Genomic DNA, 25,884 nt, shown 5'->3' with positions numbered 1-25,884 from the left:
CTGTGTACTAGAAGAAGGAAATTGCCGAAATCCATCAAAACTGTTTACTAACATTATAATATTTTGGTATATTTTAAATAAACTTAGATAGTATTATTTTGCACTAGAATAATTTAGTAACAATACATACACATGAGCAAACGAAATCGTTATTTAACTCCGTAAGTATTTTGCTCGAAAAACAGTCTACAAGAAGTGGCACCAAAATGTATTTGCCAGCAATTTTAATGTCAACTCATAATTTTAAGCGCTTAGCCATCGTTAAACAGTTATTATTTAGGTCGCAAAATGAAATAATCAAGTGTAACTATCAAATAATCCATCTTGGTAATTCAGAAACTTTTATCATTCTTTAGAGCCTTGCTAGATTTATGTAAGTGATAAAAGTATTATATTGTGTAGTTTATATAGGTTTAAATAATCATGTACTTACAGTTTAGTGGGAAAACCATCTGTAAAACCCAGTGAAAAGAAGAAACCAGCTCAAGGTTTATTGAAGCCAAAATACTGTAATTATGATGTTAACCGCAAATTTGTATTAGTCTCACATGAAGATGGATGTGCTGTGTATGTAGAAAAAGAAACACTTGAAAAAGGGTTAGTTTATTAAATTTTAACAATTATTTAATAGTAAAAATCACTGACCTCCATTATACAAGTACTTGTATAATGGAGATCAGTGGTAAAAATTCAATAAAGAAAAGATGGATGAATTTTTTTCAGGTGAGTAGCTAGTAAATATCTTATCCCGTCTGCTACTTCTTCTAAGATATTTCCTAAAGCTGATCGTACATATTTTGTCGGCACTGTATGCACTGTACGCGTCAAACACACTACAAAATGTTTTAGGCTTCACATCATTTCATACAACAAATTCTAAAATGTGGCATGTTTGGTGCATCCATGCTGGTAAAGAGTGCATGCACCATACATGCCAGCCAGCCAGCGTGAGCGATCACCTTAAGGGACATAATATTATATTCCCAGTTATTCCTATCTTTTCCCTGTTTCTCTCCTTTGGAGGTAAAATCTGTTGTGAAGAAAATTATTTATGTAGAGGTTATTATTTAATATTTTTTTACCTCTGGAGGGTAATATTAATCTGGAGGAGGCCTATGTCTTAAGACAACCAACAAGGAAATTTTTTTTTTGTGTAATTATGTAAATGTAAAATAATTGTTGTGAATAAAGGCTTATCTTATCTTATCTTATCTTATTATTTAATATTAATACTATATGACATATTTTATTTGTTACTCATCTGCTACAAGAATAAAAGACATCTTTTTCTTTATCATTTCTTTATCATCTTTATCATTTCTACAACAGACATTGGTTAGAATTCTTTAGCCTTTCCTAACCAATGTCTGTTTTAGACTGTAGTTATTATATCCACTTCACATACAATCAGTAAAAAAAACTAAGTGGTTAATATTTTATCATTCTAGACCCTAGCAGTTATGTAGGGTTATTTTATCTAATATATAAAATTCTTGTGTCACAGTGTTTGTGCACGAACTCCTCCAAAACGGCTCAACCGATTTCAATTAAATTTTGTATATACATTTGTTAGGACTGAGAATAGGTTTTTATCTACTTTTTATATTGATACTAGAAATAATTCATATGACAAAACAACATTTGCCGGGTCAGCTAGTAATGTTAATATTATTTTTACAGAAAGCAAAACCCAGTTATAAATCAGGCTGTATCATTTCAAGCTGCTGAAGGGCCAAACTTAGAGGAAGCTGCACAACCAGCCATGCATCCATCAAACTCATATCCTAGGAAATCCCTACAAATTAATCTTTGTAAGTACTATCAGAGAAGTTGATTCCTAGGCAGATGGCGGATCTAAGTTATTTGGTTGTGTTAAGTCAAGCCCATCGGACTAACAATTGGCATAAGTTGACCAAATGTAACTAACCATAAGGCTTAGCCAGCATCGACGCTCAGTTTAACTTGAAACACACAACTAACACGCAACCAATGAGCGAGGCAAAACACTACTGTCTTGAGTGAGCGCGGCAAACGTACCGAGGCGCCTTTGAGCATCGACAAAATCCGACAACACTCGGCTGCTTACTTGGTCAGTATGTGGCTAATGGCTGGCTGGCCTGCGGTTTCGTTGGAGCGAGACAGATGCATGATGTTGGGGGAGGCCTTTGCCCAGCAGTAGGATAGTACAGGCTGTAAAAAAAAGTATGACTACTGGTACCAATCCATATTTTTGTCAATATTGATTGTACACTGTAAATTTAATTATGAAAAGAGTACAATTCGATTGACATAATTATCTTGAGAAAAAATCCATAAATAAAATATATACATTTAAAAAGCAGTATCACTACAACTTTGCATTGAGTATTATTACTTAATTATTATTAATCATTGGTACTTTATATTTTCAGTAAATAGACCCAATGAGGTGGAGAAAGCAGTTGAAAAAGGTATGTAGATTGTAGGCAGTAGGTCCTGTGATTGTGGTGCTGGGATAACATTGATATGGCCATATTATGTAAAAGAAGCTACCAAAGTACCTTTCAGCAAAATCAGTTCAGCGGTTTGGGCGTGAACAGACAGGCAGACAGACACACTTTCGCATCTATCTATACTAATATTACTACTACTACTGGTCTGTTTGAAAAATTATTTTAGTGTTAGATGGATCATTTATCGAGGAAGGCTATAAATTATCACTCTAAGACTATGAATAATAAAAACTGAGGAATCGTAACTCCCATACTATTACCGTTTTAAATTTGGTTCCTTTTGATCTGTCATGTAACGTCAGCCTAGTACCACTCAAGGTCACCTAAATATTGCAAATGTATTGAAATGTGTACCTAAGGTACACTTTTTTGACAAGTATTGTGGAGCATGTTTTTTGACGGAGTTACTTTTCCTTAGTTTTTATTATTCGTAGATCTAAGACCAATAGAAGCGAAGAAACAGAGGAAGATGTGGAAAAACCGGGAAAATTATTTGAAGCCGCTTATCTCGCGAACTACTGGAGCAATGTTTATGTTATTTTGCACAAATATAGAGACAACCACGTGTACTATTTTGTGAAAAAATTTACGGTTTCCGTGAAATTCCCAATTTACGCTGGCGTAGCCGCACGAAACGTCTAGTTTATAATAATAGTATTTTCTGCAGAATCTGGCACAGTGTTCAACCGTTTGGAGCCTCGGCAAGTCGTGAACACACCGACCAACGCGCCGCTAAGCGTCGCGGTAGATGGCGCTAGCAGCTCACAGCTGTATTCCCCTACGGAAATGTGTGAGAATGAAGGTAACGATTAGCTTACCTTAAGTTAGCTTACTTTGATAATAAAAAACTTGAGAGGTGTCAAGGGACACCTGGATGGAACGAAGTTATAAAAAAAATTTAGAGTGTGCTCTAAATTTTTTTTATACCCCACCCCGCTAAAGATAAATTAAGAAATTTAAAAAAAACCTTCGCCAAACAACTTTAAAAAGTAATGAAATAATATATTTTATTTACTGACTTTAAATTTAAATAATTCCTAAGTGTAAACCCTCTTTTTTGTCGGGGGTTAAAAATTTCACGCCATAGAGGAATGGTAGAATTTTTAAATTTCCCGCCAGTTGACGTCATCGCCACCTCAGCGCCCTCTGCCCCTACTTCGCAAATACTAAAATAAGTGTCGGTCAAAAAGTGTCGTTACAACTTTTTCCGTCTAGTTCCGCAACGCGCGATAAGTAACTTCGTTCCAATAATAACTGATTGGTTAAACGTTTCAGATGACGAATTTGACGTGGATTCTCTACACGGCAAGCGCCAGAGCGCATTCGATAGACTCGGCCCGCTGACTGAATCTAAGAAACCCAAGCTGACTATTAATTTGAACCTGACTAAAGAGCAAAGGTAATGTCAGAGATTCATAGACATATTATGCCGTGCCTATGTGATCGGGTTATGTAACAAACGTGTTTCAAAGAAATTTTACATTGCTGGATGATAAAATTTTTATGTTACAACATGTGAGTTTGCAAATAATTTTTGTTAATGAAATAAGGGGGCAAACGAGCAAACGGATCACCTGATGGAGAGCAACTTCCGTCGCCCATGCACACTCGCAGCAACAGAAGAGCTGCAGGTGCGTTGCCGGCCTTTTAAGAGGGAATAGGGTAATTAGACTGCTGGAGATAGGTAAAAATCGTACTCAAAGATTCCGTTACATACATACAGCCCAAGCTGTTAAAATGCTGTTAAAAGCGTGTTAAAAATGCTAAGAAACTGGCCATTAATTTTGTAAACCATGCTTTAAAATAATTACCAGGCAAGTAGTCCAAGAGGAGCCCTACATTCCTACGTGTAAGCGCCCGGAGCTAGTCAACAGCATGAATGATATAGTACGCCGGTACCTACCTATCTGGCCTTGGAACTATACCGTTACAGCCAAGAAGTCTTTCACCGCTAGAGTGTCTAAGGTAGGTCGAAGTTTTCTTTAAATTATTAGATAAATAAAATATATTTTTATTCAAAATAAGATGATACACTTTTTGAATGTCTATGAATGAACGTAGAAACTAAGATGCCTACCACTATTCAAACCTACTGCGGGCTCAAACAGAATAATAATATCTATGGACGTTTCACACTACGTCAGTCGGCGTACGGGGCCACCGTGCTAAGTACCTGAAGGACTTGTGTTACAGGTACCAGACAACGAAAATATATTTGGTCTCTGTTAAGCATTAGTGTCCTAACCCACAACTTTTTTGTCGTTAAATTTTGAATGCAGTCTTGTTCTAAATCATCTAAAGAACATAACTGCATTCATAACTCAATACGTAATTTTTGTGTGGGTTAGTACACGAATGCTTAACAGCGTCCATTTAATACTTTTATACTATACATATATTTAAGATTTTTATTATATGATACACATATTTAATACACATCCAAGACCCAGGAACTTTTGAAAAACTTTTTGTTCCGTCGGCGGGATTCGAACCCGCGACCCCCGGCTTGAGCTACCAACAGCCCACCAACTGAGCCACAGAGGTCGTCAAATGTATGCCGCGGAGATATAGGCTAATGGTGGAATTACGTCACATCACATTTGGTCGGGTTATACAAGTCAATGTCAGTCAGTTCTTACGCCGATTCTTCTCGCCGGGTTAGTTCCCGAACCGGTGGTAGGCATCATGTAGATTTTCGGAGAATATTTGCAAAAATTTATTCCGAATAAAAAATTATTGAATTTGAGTTAGAGTCGTAACTCGTGATCGGAGTGTCACAAAACGCGACCAAATTACGTCGGCCTATGCATCAGCTTTTTTGATAGTACCTATATAAGTACTAGATGATGCCCCCAACTCCGTTGCGCCAAAATTCGTTTATCGCGCGGGAACCGTACATTTTTTCGGGATAAAAACTATCCTATGTCCTTTCTCGGGACTCAAAGTATGTCCATGCCAAATTTCAGCAAAATCGGTGCAGTGGTTTAAGCGTGAAGAGGTAACAGACAGACAGACGGACAGACAGACACACTTTCGCATTTATAATATTAGTATGGAAGTATGGATTTTAGGTATGTAATATCCTCCCCCGTTATATAGTCTGTCTGTGTGTTTATGAAAATCGGCCGGGTAGATTCAGAGCGTATTAGATGCAAACATAGATCCAGTGTAATATTTTTGTTTCAGTCTGTCATGCTTATGGAGAAGGAACAAGTGGATGAAATATATGGCAGAGAACACAGTATGATACAGGTTTCTGTAAGTATAATCTACCTGCATGCAAAATTTCAGCCCGATCCGTCCAGTGGTTTGGGCTGTGCGTTGATAGATCACCATGTCAGTCCTTTGAGTTTTATACAGTGTGTAACAAAAATAAGTGATAATACTTTAGGGTGTGTACGTGTTCCTTGTAGACAGTTCACTGTGAAAGTAGCAGCGCTGAAAGACGAAAAAATTTTTTCACTTTTGTATGGGCAAGGGCCCGAGCGTCACGATTTTCCCCATACAAAAGTGAAAAAAAAAGTTGGTCGTTCAGGGCTGCTACTTTCACAGTGAACTCTCTACAAGGAACACGTACACACCCTAAAGTATTATCACTAATTTTTGTTACACCCTGTATAAAACTCAAAGGACTGACATGGTGATCTATCAACGCACAGCCCAAACCACTGGATGGATCGGGCTGAAATTTTGCATGCAGGTAGATGTTAAAAAAAAAAAAAAAAAAAAAAAAAAAAAAAAAAAAAAAAAAAAAAAAAGGTAGATGTTATGACGAAGGCATTCGCTAAGAAAGGATTTTGATAAATTCCAACTCCAAGGGATTAAAATAGGGGATAAAAGTTTGTATATAATAATACTTTTTAACGCGAGCGAAGCCGCGGGCAAAATCTCGTCTAGTATATAAAATTCTCGTGTCACAGTGTCTGTGCGCGAACTCCTCCAAAACTGCTCAACCGATTTTAATGAAATTTTGTATGTATATTCGTTAGGCCTGAGAATAGGATTATGTTACAGATCAAAGGATTCCCAAAAACCTGGACCAAAGAAGATATTTTGGATGTTTTGCTGGAAAATTTGAAAGGGAAAAGTTTCATACCGTGTTTCATTGAGGTAACATAGGTTTCAGTTTAATGACAAAATGCATATAGAAGGCTATTGACACCCCTTTAATCGCCATAATGTACGGTCTGTGGAATAAACGGTCTGTTTTATACGCGGGAGATGCCTCAGGAGCCAGTGGAGCCATGCTTCGGCACGAATGTGCCGGCTCGACCGGAGAAATACCACGTTCTCACAGAAAACCGGTGTGAAACAGCGCTTGCGCTGTATTTCGCCGAGTGAGTGAGTTTACCGGAGGCCCAATTCCCTTCCCTACCCTCCCCTATTTCCTTCCCTTCCCTTGGCTACCCTCCGTTATTACCCTATTCCCTCTTAAAAGGCCGGCAACGCACCTGCAGCTCTTCTGATGCTGCGAGTGTCCATGGGCGACGGAAGTTGCTTTCCATCAGGTGACCCGTTTGCTCGTTTGCCCCCTTATTTCATTTAAAAAAAAAGTACTATCAGAGAAGTTGATTCATAGGCAGATGGCGGACCTACGTAATTTGCCCGCGTTATGTCAAACCCAGCCCAGCCGACCATTCACAAATAACATTGAATTGACATGATCCGACCAAATGACGTTGGTCTCTCAACTGCCCAGGAATCAATTTTTTTGAGTATACATTAGCTTTGTCCACACTGTGCCTTTTTCTGTTCGTCAAGGGCATGCGTCAACAGCGAACGTGAGGCATGCCCGCGACGCATGCCCTCTGACCGTATCCAAAACTTCAAAAATGACAATATTGGCTTTGAGTTCCTTGACGCATTCCATTATTGAATGCGCAAATATGAAAGTTGATGACGAAAGTGTACAGTGTGGACATAGCTATTTAATATTTATTAACATGGGGATTCTAAAAACGTAGATCTTTATCATTTTATTTATATTTCAGCTCACGAAAGAAGAATGTAAGTTTCTCGTCAACAAATGCAAAGGGGCATTGCTTGAGATACATGGGTTTGGATTCTTCATACGCCAGTACGACATAGAGTTGGCTCTGACTATTTCGATAGTTCATCTTACCGCTACCCAGTTGGATTTCAGACCGAGAGAAATTATACAGGATTTAGTGAAGTCCAGTTACAAAGATGGGACTTTGAATTTGAAGTCGTTTACGTTGCAGAAAGGTGAGTTTTTGCCCGACTGTCAAGGGTTTATAATCCTCGCTCAAAACACTCAACATACATCCACTTACATACGTCACCTTACAAAAAGCTGTCATCAACAAATGCCGCATCGTCCGCAAGTTTTTAGCCATTAACAATTAATCATCAATTCATCACATTACCTGAAGTTGTTTGGCCACAAGCCCGCAACTTTAGTAGAACTCTGCAAAGGAGAATAAAAACAAAAAAAAAACATAATAATAATAAAAAATAGACCAGGTCCATAATTTGTTAGTAATTTAGAATATGTACTTAAAAAAATGTGTTAGTAGACATAATAATGCAATTCCTTTAATTTAAATATCCGTGTAGCCTGCTCGCTGCAGTAGGTACGTGCACATGTATATGTACCCAATGGCGCATAAAAAGACAATGAAATTTGTCACTAATTATACGGCATGTATTTAAATCAATATCTGTATATTCCCTTTTCTTGATCAAAATATTTTAAAGTTTCACCAAAAATACTGACTTGCACACTAATTATGCACCCTAAATAATGCGAATTCAGCATACTATTTAAAGTTGTTTGCGAAACTGTTTTACTGAACGAATAACTATTATTAAAATAGTATATCTAACAATTCCTTAGTTCAACAAACATACTACAACTTTTTAAAGGAAAACCATCACCTAAATTACTTTTAGGAACATCATTTATTCTAAATAAAACCCAATTTAATCTGTTATGTTCATATAATTAAGAACATATAAAAATCATCAAGTGCTAACTTAACATGGACTAAACTTTGGCACAGTGAATGGTAACTCAGTTTATAAACAATAATAATAAACAATCGGCAAAGAGCGAGTCGGATTCGCGCACAAAGGGTTCCTTACCGATATATTGCAAAAGCTTAGGAATTGCGCTCTAGGGGTTGGCAAGCTACTAAAGAAAAAAAAAGAAAAAAACAACTGGCTTCAATTATGAGTCGACGGAGCCCCGCTACACGGGGCTCCTACTTCTGAGTGGTTCACAAAAAAATAACCACGATGGCTAAGGCGGGAGCTACGCTGCGCTACGCTCCCGCCTTAGCCATCTAACCTAACCCAATCAAGTCGTATTGGGCCAACATTGCTATTATTATTATTATTTAAGAATCATTAATAAATTTATTCACCCATACAATTACAATACATAATATAATAAAAAATTGTGGAGGCACATACGAGTGAATCAAAAAAACAAACACAATCCAGAAAGTCCAAAAGTTGGTTAGGTTAGGTTAGAACTTAGACCTCATCACAGAGGGAGCCGAGCGAGCGCAGCGAGCATGCTGCGGCAGCAGCCGGCAACCGTCGTCAAATAAAAGGGGGGCTCGGGGGGCGCAGCCCCCCGCCAAAACAAAAACAAACACAATCCAGAAAGTCCAAAAGTAGGTTAGGTTAGAACTGTGACTGTGCTGCGGCAGCAGCCGGCGACCGTCACAAAACACACCTCAGATTTATTTTATTTTTACTTATTGCATTAAACTTAATCCGAGAATAATCTTTCAATAAAATACAAAAAGATTTCCTATTCTCCCAAATTACATATTAAGCTAATAGTCGCCCTAGTTAATTTGCCATTAAACCAGTTGGCTAAGCGTCGACTAGCTGTAGTGTTGAACGTTGTAGTCAACGAGTCGGCTAAACGACGTATAGCCGTGTGACTGAATGGCGTTGTTCAGTCAAAGGGCTAGCTGTTTGATTGAACGGCAATTTAAACCAATCGGCTGCGATATATATACGACAGCTGAAATGTATCACGTAGGCTTCGGCCTGACCGAGCATAACACCTCGCTCGGTCGGAAGATCTTCCTTTGGCCACCACACGCTTATTACCACAAAAACAAACAGTAAACAAACAAGCGAGCGAATCACGATTCACGACATTGACTCTGATCGGATTCATTCACTCATTCAACGCGGCGAACAAGACCGATAACAGCGCGGAAACTCCCGAATGCACATTCGGTTTCGGTCCTAGTTTCGGCAAGTTTGCCGCCGAAAACGAAACTAAACCGAAACTCGTGTTTTTACCGAAACTCAACCGAATACGAAACCGAACATTCGGTCGGACACTATTAAGTATATTATGTAAGTACTTACTATCAGAGAAGTTAATTCATAACTCATAAGCAATTGACAAACCTTCATCATTTGGCCGCATTGTGTCAATTCAATGTAAGTCGTCCTCTGTGGGCTGGGTTTGACATAACGCGATAAAATTACGTAGGTCTGCTATCTGTCTGAATCAACTTACTAGATGACGTCCGCAACTCCGTTGCGCCGAAATTCGTTTGTCGCGCGGGAACTGTACATTTTTAGGGTACCCTTATGCCCTTTTCCGGAACTCAAAGTATCTCCGTACTCAAAATCATCAAAATCGGTTCTGCGGCTTAGGCCTGAAAAGTTAACAGACAGACACACTTTTGCATTAAATATAATATTATACAAGATGTTAGTGTAAACACCGTTATCCTTGAAACCATGAAATGAGCCCGTCAAAATGAACAACTTTTTCTATGAGAACAATGCTGGGAACTGAAAAAAATGCCGTTTTCATACCCATACGGATTCCCGGATCGGCAATTTGTATGGATATGAAGACGGTTTTTTTTAGTTCCCAGCATTGTTCTTATAGAAAAAGTTGTTCATTTTGACGGGCTCATTTGATGGTTTCAAGGATAACGGTGTTTACACTAACACACTGTATATACAAAATACAGAATATTTTATCTTCCAGATCTCAGCCACTTCATATATTACCCACTGAACAGAATTTACAACCAACGAGAGATGATACAACAGATGAATTTTGTGAACTGGCGACATTTGACTGATCTGAATCTATCGCACAACAGACTAACGTAAGTTGTTGTAATTTCTGTATCTTATAGGATATACTACATTACGCCCGCAACTCCGTTGCACCAAAATTAGCTTATCGCGCGGAAACCATATATTGTAAAAATGTATCCTATATCCTTTCCCGGGACTCAAAGTATCTCCATGCCAAATTTCAGCCAACTCGGTGCAGCGGTTTGGGCGTGAAGAGGTAACAGACAGACAGACAGACACACTTTCGCATTTATAATATTAGTATTTATTGCTGCAATGTTGTAACGCATGTGTGACACTCCATAGAGTGTAGATAGAGGAGAACTATCTCTGTATATAAAAAGTGTCTGCTGAAATTCGTTAAATTAGGGTGGCGCTACAGTAGCAACAGGGTAAATTTTAAATCATTTAGCAGCTTTTATTTCAGCTATTTTAGGTTATATTTTGATATACTTTAATTTATATTTTGTCAGCTATTTTAGGTTATATTTTAATATACTTCAATTTATATTTTGTCACCAACGGATACATTCATTCCATACCCTTTGCTGCAGCTAGCGCCACTCTTGGAGGATTTTTCAACTGTTATTTACTGCGTACAGCTGGACACTTTTTCAAATATCCCCCATATAAGATAGCTCTCCTCCATCTACCCTCCATACGCATGTGGCAGCACCAAGGCAGTACCAGTATGTAGCATAGACAGCAAACGAAAAGTTTTGTTTGACAACGTTTTTGTCAATATTCTGATATGTGTGCAACATCTCGGATTATTTACTATGCTAGTGGTGCTCTTTGCCTTGGGGTCAATTTATAATAGCGCAGAGTCGAAACGAAGCGAAGCGAATTCCCAAAAACTGAACACAAAATATTCAACCTTAATTTTTACAGATCTCTAGATGGTTTCCATTTACCAACATACACTCCGCGTCTACGTTCTTTGGATTTATCATACAACCACATACCATCTCTACCTACATTACTAACATGTCGGGGATTACCCCTGAAGAAGTTGTGGTTAGAGGGAAATCCCCTGTGTCTAGACGTGAACGCGGACACGTATGTTGAGTGCCTGCGCATGATGTTCAGTGGTTTGAAGGAATTGGTGAGTTTTGATTGTGTATATGGCTATTGCATAGTTTTTATCGCGGGCTTTGAGCCGGCGACCGAATCAAGATATTCCGTAACGAAAAAAACCTGACACCCCCACTCCGATCGGCACATATACAGGGTGTAACAAAAATAAGTGATAATACTTTAGGGTGTGTACGTGTACCTTGTAGAGAGTTCACTGTGAAAGTAGCAGCGCTGCAAGACGAAATTTTTTTTCACTTTTGTAATATGGGCAAGGGTCCGAGCGTCACGAGTTTCCCCATACAAAAGTGAAAGAAAAATTTGGTCTTTCAACGCTGCTACTTTCACAGTGAACTGTCTACAAGGAATACGTACACACCCTAAAGTATTATCACTTATTTTTGTTACACCCTGTATTTGCGCCGGCGATAATAATTACCTATTCAAGTTTCGCTGCCTTTTGTTTGTCACGTGTATTCCAATATTATGTCCTTGTTTAATTATTTGGTGTGTAGATATTTTTATTATTAAGGTAGTTTTTGTAAGTTGTTTTTTTGTAAGTCCAATTTTATTTTTCAGGATGGTGAACCAATACATTTGAAGGGTGAAATGCCAAAGTTCAACAAAAACTACTGCCCTGAAGACGTGTATTCTATCGTAGAGAAATATCTAGAAACATTCTATACTCTCATAGACTCGGAGAAGAAAGAACTTGTCGAAAGTATGTACGACAAAAATGCGGTTTTAACGATTACAGCTAGGAATAAATTACGTAAGTATTTCTATATTCTTAGGTACCGTTCCGATCACGGGATCAATGAGACAAGCGATCGCGACTGACAAAAATTCAAATAAAATGTCACTTTATAACCTAGGCTATAGGTTTTATTTTGCTCTATGTCACTGGTCACAACTCACACTACGAATAATAAAAACTAAGGAATCGTAACTCCCATACTATTACCGTTTTAAATTTGGTTCCTTTTGATCTGTCACGTAACGTCAGCCTAGTATCGCTCAAGGTCACCTAAATATTGCAAATGTATTGAAATGTGTACCTAAGGTACATTTTTTTGACAAGTATTGTGGAGCACTTTTTTGACGGAGTTACTTTTCCTTAGTTTTTATTATTCGTAGATGTCACAACAAAACAGCGGCGGAATTGTCGGTAGAAAATGAAACCGCTGAACCGATTTAACTGAAATTTGGTATTGAGATAGTTTGAGTCCCGGGAAATGACATAAGGACGCTTTTTATCCCGGAAAAATGAACGGTTCCCGCGCGATAAATGAATCTTGACGCAACGGAGTTACGGGCGTCATCTAGTAATAATGGTTGAGCGTGTGGCGGGTCAAACCGGGGTCGCGGGTTCGAATCCCACCGACGGAACAAAAAGTTTTCAACGATCCTGGCTCATGTGTATTGAATATGTATATTGTGTATGATAATAATATAATAAAAAATATTAAAAATATGTATTATGTATAGTGTTGGGTAGGACATGAATTTTATACGAGGATGTAAGAGGTGCCACATTTTCGTACTGAGCCGGTACAGTGTCCCACTTCAAAAGAGGCGAGGCGTTTGAATCGTAGCGGTAGCAGTACGTTTGACGTGCCGCGACATGTGAGCCGTCTTGAGGCGTGAATTTATATTTACTTATATAATATTTTCCCCCTAAAAATATATAAATATAAATTCATAATGATTTAGAAATAATACAGGGTGTCAAAAGACCGCTTCCGATAACTTCGTGGGGTTATTATAGGGCATGAGATATATCCATTGGTGCAAGAAATTTTCATGTAATCGCCAGTTTTTAAAATAGTCAAAATTTTCAACACGCAATGTATAATGCGTGCAGTTAATGCGCGATAATATCGCCCGCCGCCGATGAATGAAACCCCGGGCCGAGCCGGCCCCCCCGCGCCGCCCGCGCCGAATACCGCGCGCGCGGCTCTGCGCTAGTCATGAGTTAAGACAAAACAGCTGATCGTGGTGTGCCCTATACCCTAGCCCGTAGGTAGTGAATAAACCACCAATATTGTAATGATTATTAAATTACAATAGTTTACACGATTTAACAAAATGTTACAATTTATTAATTACCATTTCTCAGGTTTTTACTCAAAAATACTCAGTTTTTACTTCCGGCCAAAAAGGAAAAGAAATCATAATTCACATCCGATCATCATCCGATTTACACACCTGTAAAAATACATACACAGTTACCTACTGCACCTATCAATACCTATCAATGGAAAACATACGTGATAACATGTTCACTGACCTGTGATCAGCTGTCTGCTTTTATGAAATGCAGTTCGAACTGTGCTCCATGATCCATCTAACTCGATGTAGATTGCAGCGTTATTCAACACTTAACAAAAGTAATTACAGGAGACATTCCAATTCTTTAAACACTTTTTATTCCACTGTTTAAACCGCACTATCGTCTATCGACGACGATGTTCACCTGTTCCTTAAAGCATCGCACCCCTTAGACCTTCATGTTAGACTGAAGACCTTCATGGGTTTGAAATTGAAAAGACATACATTAGGGTTTCTGTGTGTTCTGTCGTAAGTCGTAACTCGTAGTGTATCGTCATTCGTCGCATACGACCTTTCGACTTAGCGTGCGTAGGGCGGAGCTAACAGCTGATTAACGCGGTCAACGTTCTCGGGTATGTACTTGGAACACGAGAACGTTGACCGCGCGCTTGCAAATGCTTATTGGGGTAAAAATAATAAAATTTAAAAAAATATTTTAAAATATTTTTCTATGTGGTTTATTATCATGTTTAAAGGGTTTTAATTATAAAAAAATAAAGAATAAAAAATTAAAAAAAATTAAAAAAAATTAAAAAAAAATACATATTCGTAATCAGAAAATGTAGTATAATCATACCCCAAAGTTATCGGAAGTGGTCTTATTACACCCTGTATACTGTAGTCTGTAATATAATATTATGTTTCAACATCTTTTTATTAAAAGTTAAAATTATTTCGTCTTCATCTAAAGATTCAGGTTTTTTGAAATCATAGGTACATGTTGACATTGAATTTAACATTTTATTGGATGGATTAAATATTACACAAGTTCCATGATTTCGATTTAATGTAAGTCGGACAATAAATTTAAAAATTAAAGAGTCAAAAAATCTCTGAATATACCCCTAAAAATTCAGACCACCGCGCGACAATCATTTTGAAGCGGTACATGTTATAATGCTGAGCCGCTCTTACATTTTGCCGTCTTGTCCCGGACAATTGTAATGCCTCTTGTAAGTCCTACCCAACACTAATGTATAGTATTAAAGTATTGGATATATTGTCTGGTACCTGTAACTTAGCACGAAGCCAGGCTGACGTGGTCTGAAGCGTCCATAGATATTTTAATTATTTATTTACTTCATCATCATCATCATATCAGCCTATAGCAGCAGTGGACTAATATAGGCTGATATTTACTTATTTGCTCTTAAATTGTAATACTTACCCAAAATAATGTTTTTCTTCCTAGGTCACGATTACGACGCTTTTCGCTACCTACGTCCGTTGTTCCAAAAATGTCGAGTTATAGAGCAAAAAGTGTTCGATAGTGTGCGAGGCCCGACCAACATTAAAAACCTTATCACGGCGTGGCCGAAAATTATGCACGATCCGACAACGTTCACTACGGATGTGATGCATTATACCGTAAGTCGATTAATTCATAGACGATGCATAAGTTTATGATTGCTTGACAAAGCGGAGAATGGAGACCATAAAGTTAATATACCTAGCGGAATAGAGCAACAATCTCGAGCTGTCAAACGAAACCGAAATTGGTTTCATCTGTGTGTAAAAATATGTGTACGTATACACTTACACAAGCATGATTGAACATGATTTCTATGAGATTAAATTGTCAGCGTGCGGCACGTGCCGACTGGACGTCAAAAAAGAGTGCTGCTGTCATGTATCACACGTCTCTTTTTACCACGCAGTGTTACTGATAGTGACATCTCTCTTGCTCAGCGGTCAAAATGGTCACATTTCCTCTCAATCAATTCAGCAAATGAATTGTCAAAACTGTCAAACTGACAAATATCAAATCAGTACAAAAATACAGAAATTAATTGCAAGCATTGTTGCAATCTGCGATTTTAGAAAAAAGAATCATATTATGATTCATATCATGATTCTTCAAAGCGACCATTTTAGCTCCGCTGGCCTTTGTTTGATGTTATTCCGCTAGGTATATTAAACTTTATGGGGGAGACGTAGTGTTCAATTTTTTTAACGAGATTAGTGATAAAATTTATGTTTATTGGTCGATTGCTATTAGGCAGCTGTTGATTGGTAGCTATAATAATGGTCCGTTAACATTTAGCCACTGCCGCTGCTCCTCGCGCTGCCGGCAATATTGCTCTGAATACTTCTGCGGCAGTAATGACGCGAGTATTTACACTCAGCCCTCTACAATACTTATACGACGCATAAGATCACTTTGGTAAGGCGAGGAGTCCGCGAGGCGATGGACACGCTATTGGTAGATCAGTGGTTGATCACGATCAGACACATTATCGTTTAAATTAAATCTGTTGCCCCCGACAGTTTTGCGAAGCAATCTTAAAGTTGTGAGAGGCTAGTTACAGTCAAGCTATGCATAGAATTTGAAATATATTATTAGGTAAGTTACAATGTTTTAAAGCTACCCTACGTCTAATATCACATTTTATAATCTAGACGGACACAGTGGTGCTTAAAGTAGCCGGTGTGATGAAAGTGGTCGCAGCTAGCTTGGCGGAGGATGAGCATGTATTGGCCTTCGCTAGGACAGTAGTGCTACATACTAGAGACTCCAACGAGTATAAGATAACTAATGAGATGCTGTATTGGGATGAGCCTACCAGGGAATATGCGGATGCTGCTTTCAAATTGATCAGGGTAAGTTTATTGTCCATACTTATATTATAAACTAGCTGTCCCGGTGAACTTCGTGTCCCTTTAAAACCTTCCCTGGATTTCTACGAATATTTTAAGACTAAAATCAGCCCAATCCGTTCAGCCGTTTTCGAGTTTTAGCGCGACTAACACATTTGAAAATCCATTTTTATATATAAGACGAGCTTTTGCCCGCGGCTTCGCTCGCGTTAAGAAGTATTATTATATACAAACTTTCATCCCCTATTTGAACCCTTTGGGGTTGGAATTTATTAAAATCCCTTCTTAGCGGAAGCCTACGTCATAACATCTACCTGCATGCCAAATTTCAGCCCGATCCGTCCAGTGGTTTGGGCTGTGCGTTGATAGATCCCTGTCAATCAGTCAGTCAGTCACCTTTGAGTTTTATATATATAGATGTAACTTTGTCTGTCTGTTACCTCTTCACGCCCAAACCGCTGAACCGATTTTTTTGGGTATGGAGATGCTTTGAAACCCGGGAAAGAACATAGGATACTTTTTATCTCGTAAAAATGTACAGTTCCCGGGAGATAAACGAATTTTGGCGCGATAAAAGAATTGGCGTAAGTCGTAACGGAGTTTCGGGCGTCATCTAGTTTTTTTTTTATTAAGTTTATTATTATAGATGCCTACAGTGTCCCACTGTAGGCAGCTTATTAATTTTTAATTATTTTTTTTACTTTTACCACAGTTCAATATTAAGTAGTGGTAGACAATAAAACAATTTATACTTAAAAATAATCTTTAATTTGGAAAATTCCAATGTGCATTATCTACCTTACATACACAAACTAGTTACTTGTACAGTACATTTTACTTTTGAATTATGAAATTAAAAATAGGAGAATTATATTATACTTATCGTTTATATTTCAAATAAAGAATGTCCATTTTTTCCTAATTATAATTGGGGCGTCTTACAATAGCAAGTAGTTTGTAGCTTAAAAATAATTATTATTATTGATCATAATAATTATACTATTGCATAAGGAATAAGGCAGGCAGATGAGCACACAGGTTGCCTGATAAAATTGTATTTTATAGCCCTCTCACATTGATAAAATATTTCATTAATTTTATGTCAATCGTAAACATTATCTTCTATTATTATAATAATTGAAACAAACAATAAGAAATTCAGTTATTCCTATTGAGTTATTGCAGTATGTATGCTTTTCAAAATAATGTTTACCAAATCATGTTTGCTGTGATTTAAATTTTGTAAGTACATACTTCTGTGTAGCATCTCAAAAGCCAAAACCCCAAAGATAGCATTCAGCTTTTGTAAGCTCGTGGACCAATGTGTAATTAATGCTGTTGCTGTTTCTTAAACCTTATTTTGTAGGTTATAAAAGATTTGAATTTATGGTAATGAACACAATAATTCATTCTGAATTACATTTTAAACTTATACTGAAATCAGGTTTTTTGAGATGTTATAAACTTATAACTGTTTAAATGACTTAAAATATACTATTGTAATTATTATATTTTGCACTATGCTTTGAAATACACTTGTTGGGATGCAATACATATTCGTCTATAGACATTTCGAAAATAATTCTCACACAGTATCCATGGATTCTTCATTTGTTGGTTCAGTCTCCATTTCCATTTCTTTGTCATCCACACCTCCTGCATACTTCAATCTTAGTTTTTCATAATGTAACTGTTCCTTGGTGGACACAGATGGCTTGGATTTGGACAGAGCGGCTCTGAAATCTTCGTATGTCACAAATAGCTCGCCTTCTAAAGTTCCATTAGATATATGGTTGGTGAGAGAATTAGTTGCTGCTATTCTAACTAGGCCTGACAAATCTGCACCAGTGTAGCCTTCAGTGAGGTTGGCAATTATCTGCAGATCTACATCAGGACCAAGGTGAGGTTTTGTGCCATTCTTAGTGAGCTTCTGTAGGATATCATATCTATCTTCCGTGCCTGGCATACCCACATACATGATCCTATCCAGACGCCCAGGTCTCAGGACGGCCGGATCAATGATGTCGGGTCGATTGGATGCAGCAAGAACGAAAACACCCTCCCGAGATTCTATTCCATCCATTTCAGTGAGCAGCTGGTTGACTACTCTAGCTGCACCATTATTGTCGTGCGAACTACGTCTTGGACATAAAGCATCAAATTCATCAAAGAAAATTACACATGGAGCGGAATTCCTTGCTCTGCGGAAGCAGGTGCGTACTGCACGCTCACTTTCACCAACATACATGTTCAGCAGCTCTGGTCCTTTGACAGATATGAAGTTTACACCTGCCTCATTAGCTACAGCTTTGGCTAGTAATGTTTTACCACACCCTGGAGGTCCACAGAGGAGCACTCCACTCGGTGCAGACAAACCGAGCCTCTTCATTTGTTCAGGATACTTAACAGGTGCTAGTACAGCTAATTGAAGGTCTTTACGAACTTGACTCAACGAGCCCACATCATCCCATGTAACATCAGGTACAGTTACAATTCCTTCTCGGACAGCGCAGGGCTTTGTTGTTTTTAAAGCTTTCAGAAAATCTTCTTGTCTAATTGCTAGTCCATTTAACTGATCTTTACTGTAGGGCATATTATCTTCCAGGAGACTCATCACTTCTTCAATTGGATCTACTGGTTTATCAGTGGGCTGGGGAATAATTTCTTCTGCAACTTTCTCTGGTTCTTGGGGCTGTTCTTCCGAAGCATTATTTTGAGTTCCCTCTTCTGAAGTTGTAGATTCTACCTGGTCATTGGTTTCCTTATCATCCTTAGGTTCTTCTACTTTATCACCATTGGGAATGGTCACAGCTTCTACCGGCTTTACAACTTCATTGACCTGTTTTTTCTCCTTCGACCTTATTTCTGTAAATATTCTTTTCACAGCATAAGTGCTAGCTTTATTGACAAGCGCTTGCAAATCTGCTCCTACAAACCCAGGTGTGATTTGAGCTAGCACATTCATGTCTATATCTTCATATAGCACTAAATTCTTACATAAGATAGACAGTATTTCTTTTCTAGCCTTCAATGATGGAATTCCTAGAGTGATCTCTTGCTCCAGTCTCCCCGCTCTTCTCAATGCAGGGTCCAAAGTGTCTGGGTTGTTTGTTGCAGCTAAAACTAACACTGAGGCACTGTTTTCTGATAGGCTATCTAAACTTGCTAGTAATTGAGCCACCATCCTTTTTTCCATGTCCTTTTGGGCATGTATTCTGTTACCACACACTGCATCTATCTCGTCTATGAACAGAACACAAGGCGCAATGCTGGCAGCTCTCTCAAACAATTCTCTTATTCTTTCCTCGGATTCTCCTGACACTCCCCCCACAAGCTCTGTACCAGTAACAGTAATAAGGGGCAACTGTAGTTTCCCAGCGATTGCATGTGCCAATAATGTTTTACCAGTGCCAGGGGGCCCGTGGAGCAGGGCGCCTCTCGGTGATTTAATACCCAACTGTAGATACACCTCTGGGTGCTTCATGTGCAATATAAGATCGCAGATCTGTGTTACAATATCAGATATACCACCAATGTCCTCAAACCCTACCTTGACATTTTTAATGGTGAATTCTGTCTTTTTCCGTGACACTGTACTTTTTACTTCCTGCTTTTTCTTCTTGTCCGTTTGGTTAGGTTGTATTTTAGCTGAGCATTCGATGGTCGTGCTGTTGTTATTCCGAGACGGGATGTGGGGAGTGATTGTTATTTGATCATTGATTTTTGGTAGTTTCGGGGCAGCACCGCCATCCTCGTCGCTGCTCAATATATCGATGGGTTCGCCCGACTTAGAAGTGGTTCTTCGGGTAGTCGCCGGTCGTTTCTTGTCCTGTATTTTATACATGGCCAGTAATTGATCGTTGAGTGAGCTATTGTTCTCTTCCAGCATTTCTAAGTCCGACTCCTCTGAGCCCTCCGATGTAGTCGTTCCGTCGAGTCCGTAACTCTGTAGAACAATTTTGTACGCATTCTCAACCATTTGGCAAAACGCGCTGTCGCTCCTATTACTGTATTCGCGGTACCGCTCCTTCAACGAACGCGCCATTTGGCTAACATCGACGAAAGTTTTATCGACATTTTCGGCGAGATAGTTTTTTACCCTCGATACGATTACTGGGTCGTTGGTCGTTCTTTGCCTTGGTTGATTTTTCTTCATGATTGTTTGAATTGTATTTCTGTAGTTTCAGTTCAAAATAAAAATTTTAACCACAACTTGACAAACGCAATGTTTGACAAGAAAATTTTGACAGCACGCACGACCTCGCGTTGCGATGGCGGATCAATCGAATAGTTGCCAAGTTAAAAATATATTTTTGAAATCTTGTCTATGGACCTCGAAGGATAAAAAAATTTTACCCGACTGCATTACGGAGGATCAGGTTTTGTTCATTCGTTCGGTTAAATCATAAATGTATTAAACTGAATGGAATAAAATTTAAAGTTTTTCATCATTAAATATAATAATGTTGTCTTCCAATTTGCTAGCGCTCAAGAAGTTAAGACTCAAGACGTTTCGAGTTACTTCATATCCATTACCCATTCCCTACCCCATTCCAAATGAACTTTGCAATACATATAATCTGTCAAAAAAGTGAAGAAATTAAAAAGTGGCAACATCGTAGTGTCAAATGAACTTTGCAATACATATAATCTGTCAAAAAAGTGAAGAAATTAAAAAGTGGCAACAGCGTAGTGTCATCCCTTTTTTCTTAGATTGATTTGAAAGGGATGACACTACGATGCTGCCACTTTTTAATTTCTTCACTTTTTTTACAGACTTTACTTACATATTTTTAAACCTTAACGAATTTTATTTCAGATACGAAACAAAAAGGTAGAATTGAAATTCGAATCCACACCAGACGAAAGTGTGCAGGAGGAACTAATACGGGCCTTTATGAAAGTAACTAGATTAGAAGCCGCACCAAGTCGAAGGTAAAATAAAATAAATGATAAAAAAACCTTCGTGCCACCACGGGATCCTAAACTGTTACCACTACATTAAAATTTCTGTCTCCTTCGACAATCATGTCATTTATGGGACGGTTTTAATTCAGGCACTGGTAAGGGCACTGTTCAAAATACTACGCTCGGTCACAAGGTCACAATCGCTTCGCTCGCGTTAAGAAGTATTATTATAAACAAACTTTCATCCGCTATTTTAACCCCTTGGAGGTAGAATTAATCAGAATCCTTCCTTAGCGGATGCCTATGTCATATCATCTACCTGCATGCCAAATTTCAGCCCGATCGGTCCAGTGGTTTGGGATGTGCGTTGATAGATCACCATGTCAGTCATTCACCTTTGAGTTTTATATTATACAGGGTGTAACAAATCTAAGTGATTGGGGTAATCTAAGTGGGGGGGGTTCTTGTTACTTTCGGTTATCCAGGGCCATTTCAAACTGCTCCAGCTTAATTTTTGTAGCCTTTTTGTAACCTGTAGAAACCTTTTTTTTTTCAGATGTCTGGAGGAGAAGGATTGGCATTTTAAACATGCACTGGAATACTACGTGAAGCTATTAAAACTTGATAATACTAGTTCATTGTATTCTGAATAAATACTTTAAATTGGAAACTGATAGTTTAATTTTATCAAAATTATAATTAATAGCTACTTATGTTCATTTAAGCAGGAAGGAGATTCAATAATATCTTGATCTAAAAAATGTATTTCTTCACAATCTTTAAAAGAAATTTATTATTTTTAAGAATCTCTTATATATATTTTTACCATTACAATGATATTAATAAAAAGTTACACAATCATTTCAAGATGCTTGGCATATTCAATTGTCTGTTCGGCCAGTTCTGAAGATGGGAAGACACCGGCTGCAGCAGCGCAGGTTTCCTCTGCAGCGTTGAAATGGTAGCAGTTGTCAGCACCGAGTATCCAATTTCTCTGTCGGGCACAAATTGATTGTTATAAAATCATGTTATTACTAACCAAACTAAGCATTTTGAGTGACACATCCAAAAGGTTTACAATTACTTACAATACTTCATCCATTCATGTCTTTACAGTTTACGTGAATGGATGAAGCATGTAACAATTTGAAAACTGTTGTTTTTTTTTCATAAATGGGGGCTTTAGGGCTGGAAAAATTGTTGAAATAAAAAATGAGTATTTCAACAATTTTTCACCTGGCTGGCACCAGGTGATAAAGTAAATAAGTTTAAGGTTTGTTCAAATTATAAGGGGGAAAAATAGTAATGGCTTTCACGTTCTAAAATGGTAGTACCTTGTTCATCTACTCATTATTTGAATACTGTCAGTCATGTTTAACAACAATAATAATTTATACACTTTTATAATGGGTCTGTTTTTCAACCATACCTTTTGCCCATACTCTAATACTGCCTGCTGTGACGGCAAGTTCAAACGTCTCGCTGCTTCCGTGCAAGATATACATAAGTATGCCTTCTCAATACAAGCGGCTATCTCCCCACGCACAGTATCCAAGAGAGTATCCATGAACAAGGTGTAACTCTCAGCTGGTACATTATCCTAAAAAAGATGGATGAAAATTATTATGGGACTTGATGACATATAATTATGCAAACTCCATTTTTTTTTTAAATTTATTTTTCCAGGATGATAAGTATTTGGAGACTTTTTATCTTGGATTTTCTATGATTTTGGCTGTTCTAGTTCTGTTGGACATGGCTAATTAAATTTTTTTGAATGGTCTATGTAACTTTAAGTTAGACAGACAGTTTAATTTTACAATCCGGGACTCAAAGTATCTCCATACCAAATTTAATTTGGTTCTGCTGTTTGGGTGTGAAGAGGTAACAGAAGGACAGGCAGTTGCACTTAAGGTTTTATAATATTATTATGGATTGTATTAAAGATTGCTACTCCCTTGAAGAAAGAGAAGTGTAAGTTAAGTTTCTACTACGAATAATAAAAAGTAAGGAATCATAACTCCCATACTATTACCGTTTTAAATTTGGTTCCTTTTGATCTGTCATGTAATGTCAGCCACTAGGCTGACATTACATGACAGATCAAAAGGAACCAATTGCAATATTTAGGTGACCTTGAGCAGTTAGTACTGCTCAAGGTCACCTAAATATTGCAAATGTATTGAAATGTGTACCTAAGGTACACTTTTTTGACAAGTATTGTGGAGCATTTTTTTGACGGGGTTACTTTTCCTTAGTTTTTAATATTCGTAGAGTTTCTATAATTATTACATCTAAAGTAAACACAGCAAAATCCTTCAAACTTTGACAGTTTAATTAATTTAAAAAGTACCATCGAGGAAATTGATTCCTAGGCAGTTGACAGACCCATGTCATTTGGTCGGCTTATGTCAATTGAATGTTAGCTGTGATCAGTCAGATGGGTTTGACTTAACGCGACATTTTTCGCCTCAACTCTGACGCTGGCAACTCCTAAATGGGAAGGCTTACGCCAAAAGAAGAAGAAGACTTAATGCGACCAAATTACTAAAGGTCCGCCATCCGCCTAGGAATATTAGGTTAGATAGGTAAGTTAGTTAGGTTAGATAGGGAGTTTTACCTTAGCAAGGAATATCTTATTGTAGCTGCCCTCCATGAGGTATTGTTCGAGGGCTAAAGGATGCCTCACATAAGGGTCCGCTCGTATCACATCAACTGAGAGTCTCTCAAGCTCAGTGTGGAACTCCGCAACACGGTTTTGAGACAGGAGGAAGAGCAGGTTCAAACCCAGAAGCTGGTACATAAAAGCAGACTCTGGAAGGTGGTCCCTGAAAGTGACAAATACATCATATTGAACATTTATTGTCTAGAAAATTTAGTACTACAAAATCTAATGTATAGCTTGTCAAAAAAAAAAGAGTAGACACCGTACACAATTTTGGAATCACACAAAAAATATGAAAACCTTATTAAATTGAGGTAAAAATATGCAAGGTGATGATATTTAAAGTGTTCATTCTCTGTGGACATACAAAGAGAAAAAACCAACCTACAAAATTCACGAAAACAAAAATTAAAATGACTCACTTGTAATCAAAATAATAGCATTTCAATTGGGACATGTATCTCTCAAAGGATTTGACATCCTTGGTTGCCACCGCCCATTGTGCTCCGATCTCCAGCACATCACGAGCCAGAATCAACTCTTTCTGGTTTGCCGTAGTGTTATTACTAGGTAAGAAGGTTAGTTGAGTGAATGCAATCTGAAAGACAAGTTATGAATTTATTTTATGAATTTGTTAATTTCAACTTTTTTATAATAGTATACTGAGATCGTACAAGCATTGGCGCCGGCATGGGGGTGCCAGGGGGTGCACTGGCACCCCTTGGGAATCTCGGGATCAACAGGAATTATTGAAATAAAAAGCATTTTGTAACCCTACTGCCATGCCGTACAAGGATAGTTCGTAATGTTTCGGCACTATGTATTCTGTTGACGTAAATAGACAGTCACTGTTGTTCGTAAAAAGTAAAAAGAAAGAAAACTAAAATCTGCACCCCTTCGGAAATTATTTCTGCCAGCGTCCATGCGTACAAGGCTGTAAAGCAATTCCTAACTCGAAATTTGTAGTTGTTTGACCAACCTACTTTTGTGTATTACAAACGCAGGGACAATTTTTCGGGTATTTCACAAACCCATATGTGAAATAAATTTAAAACTAAGTGACTAAATGCTGAATGCAATAACAAGAACAACAAAAATTAGTTTCCAAATATGACAAGTCATGATGCTAGTTTACGTACCTTAATTTTATTTAAAAGTTCCCCGCATTTATCGAGCTTACGTGGTTTTTTAGCCCACTCGGTCTTTAAATTTTGGTAAAGAGTAGCTAAATCTTTAATTGAAGCCATTATTATTTCTCAAATAAGAATTTTTATCATAAAAATTCACATTCACGATTTGTTTTTTTTTTACAAAATTTGTCATACTTATGTCATTTATCAATCTGTCACAACTCACAACTGAAATCTTTTTTTTTCTTATTGTGGCACTTCGGCTATTTAACCATGGCCAGTGTCGAATATATTATGGCGGGAAAACAATATTCTACAGTCTGTCAAAAAAGTCATGAATAAAAGGGATGACAATACGATGTTGACACTTTTTAATTTCATGACTTTTTTGACAGACTGTATATTACAATTTTCAGGCTTCAGCATCGTTTTTCTATATTGTCAGGTCTAAACTCTAAAGTCTGGTCAAAGTCTAAGTAAAAGTCGATACAGTCAAGAAATTAAGTCGGTCGATTCAGTAAAGTGGTAGACGCTTTACTGAAACTTTCGATGGAGTTTTGGATGGAACACAAAATAGCACGTTACTGGATCTATTGCA

At 37.8% G+C, this 25,884-nt stretch overlaps 3 protein-coding genes across 5 annotated transcripts; 1 reads left to right on the top strand and 2 right to left on the bottom strand.

The window, feature by feature from the left end:
• The first annotated feature begins 30 nt into the window (after positions 1-30).
• LOC121735075 (nuclear RNA export factor 2-like) lies at positions 31-22,161 on the top strand. Of its 2 annotated transcripts, none has more exons than XM_042125755.1 (17): positions 31-161; positions 436-597; positions 1,681-1,811; positions 2,412-2,450; positions 3,160-3,294; positions 3,768-3,891; positions 4,307-4,457; positions 5,679-5,750; positions 6,507-6,602; positions 7,484-7,718; positions 10,486-10,609; positions 11,472-11,685; positions 12,234-12,426; positions 15,178-15,353; positions 16,386-16,586; positions 21,403-21,518; positions 22,048-22,161. In XM_042125755.1, exons 1-17 carry the CDS (start codon positions 133-135, stop codon positions 22,142-22,144), a joined length of 2,295 nt encoding a protein of 764 aa, XP_041981689.1. In that variant the 5' UTR covers positions 31-132; the 3' UTR covers positions 22,145-22,161. The 2 variants fall into 2 exon arrangements, with proteins under 2 accessions (XP_041981689.1, XP_041981690.1); XM_042125756.1 differs by lacking the exon at positions 31-161 and adding an exon at positions 257-327.
• On the bottom strand, positions 18,074-20,860 carry LOC121735074 (nuclear valosin-containing protein-like). Its single transcript, XM_042125754.1, has one exon. It carries the CDS (start codon positions 20,737-20,739, stop codon positions 18,169-18,171), a length of 2,571 nt encoding a protein of 856 aa, XP_041981688.1. The 5' UTR covers positions 20,740-20,860; the 3' UTR covers positions 18,074-18,168.
• On the bottom strand, positions 19,590-25,469 carry LOC121735076 (26S proteasome non-ATPase regulatory subunit 8). Of its 2 annotated transcripts, XM_042125758.1 has the most exons (7): positions 25,296-25,469; positions 24,579-24,754; positions 24,112-24,319; positions 22,921-23,091; positions 22,342-22,485; positions 21,349-21,358; positions 19,590-19,603 (listed from the first exon to the last, which is right to left on the bottom strand). In XM_042125758.1, exons 1-5 carry the CDS (start codon positions 25,401-25,403, stop codon positions 22,342-22,344), a joined length of 807 nt encoding a protein of 268 aa, XP_041981692.1. In that variant the 5' UTR covers positions 25,404-25,469; the 3' UTR covers positions 19,590-19,603; positions 21,349-21,358. The 2 variants fall into 2 exon arrangements, with proteins under 2 accessions (XP_041981692.1, XP_041981691.1); XM_042125757.1 differs by lacking the exons at positions 19,590-19,603; positions 21,349-21,358 and having other exon boundaries at positions 22,339-22,485.
• Positions 25,470-25,884: the final 415 nt, after the last annotated feature.

Source organism: Aricia agestis, chromosome 16, assembly GCF_905147365.1.
Source record: "Aricia agestis chromosome 16, ilAriAges1.1, whole genome shotgun sequence".
NCBI classification, from domain to species: Eukaryota; Metazoa; Arthropoda; class Insecta; order Lepidoptera; family Lycaenidae; genus Aricia; species Aricia agestis.
Note: the sequence above shows the minus strand (reverse complement) of the source record. Positions and strands in the feature narration are given on the sequence as shown.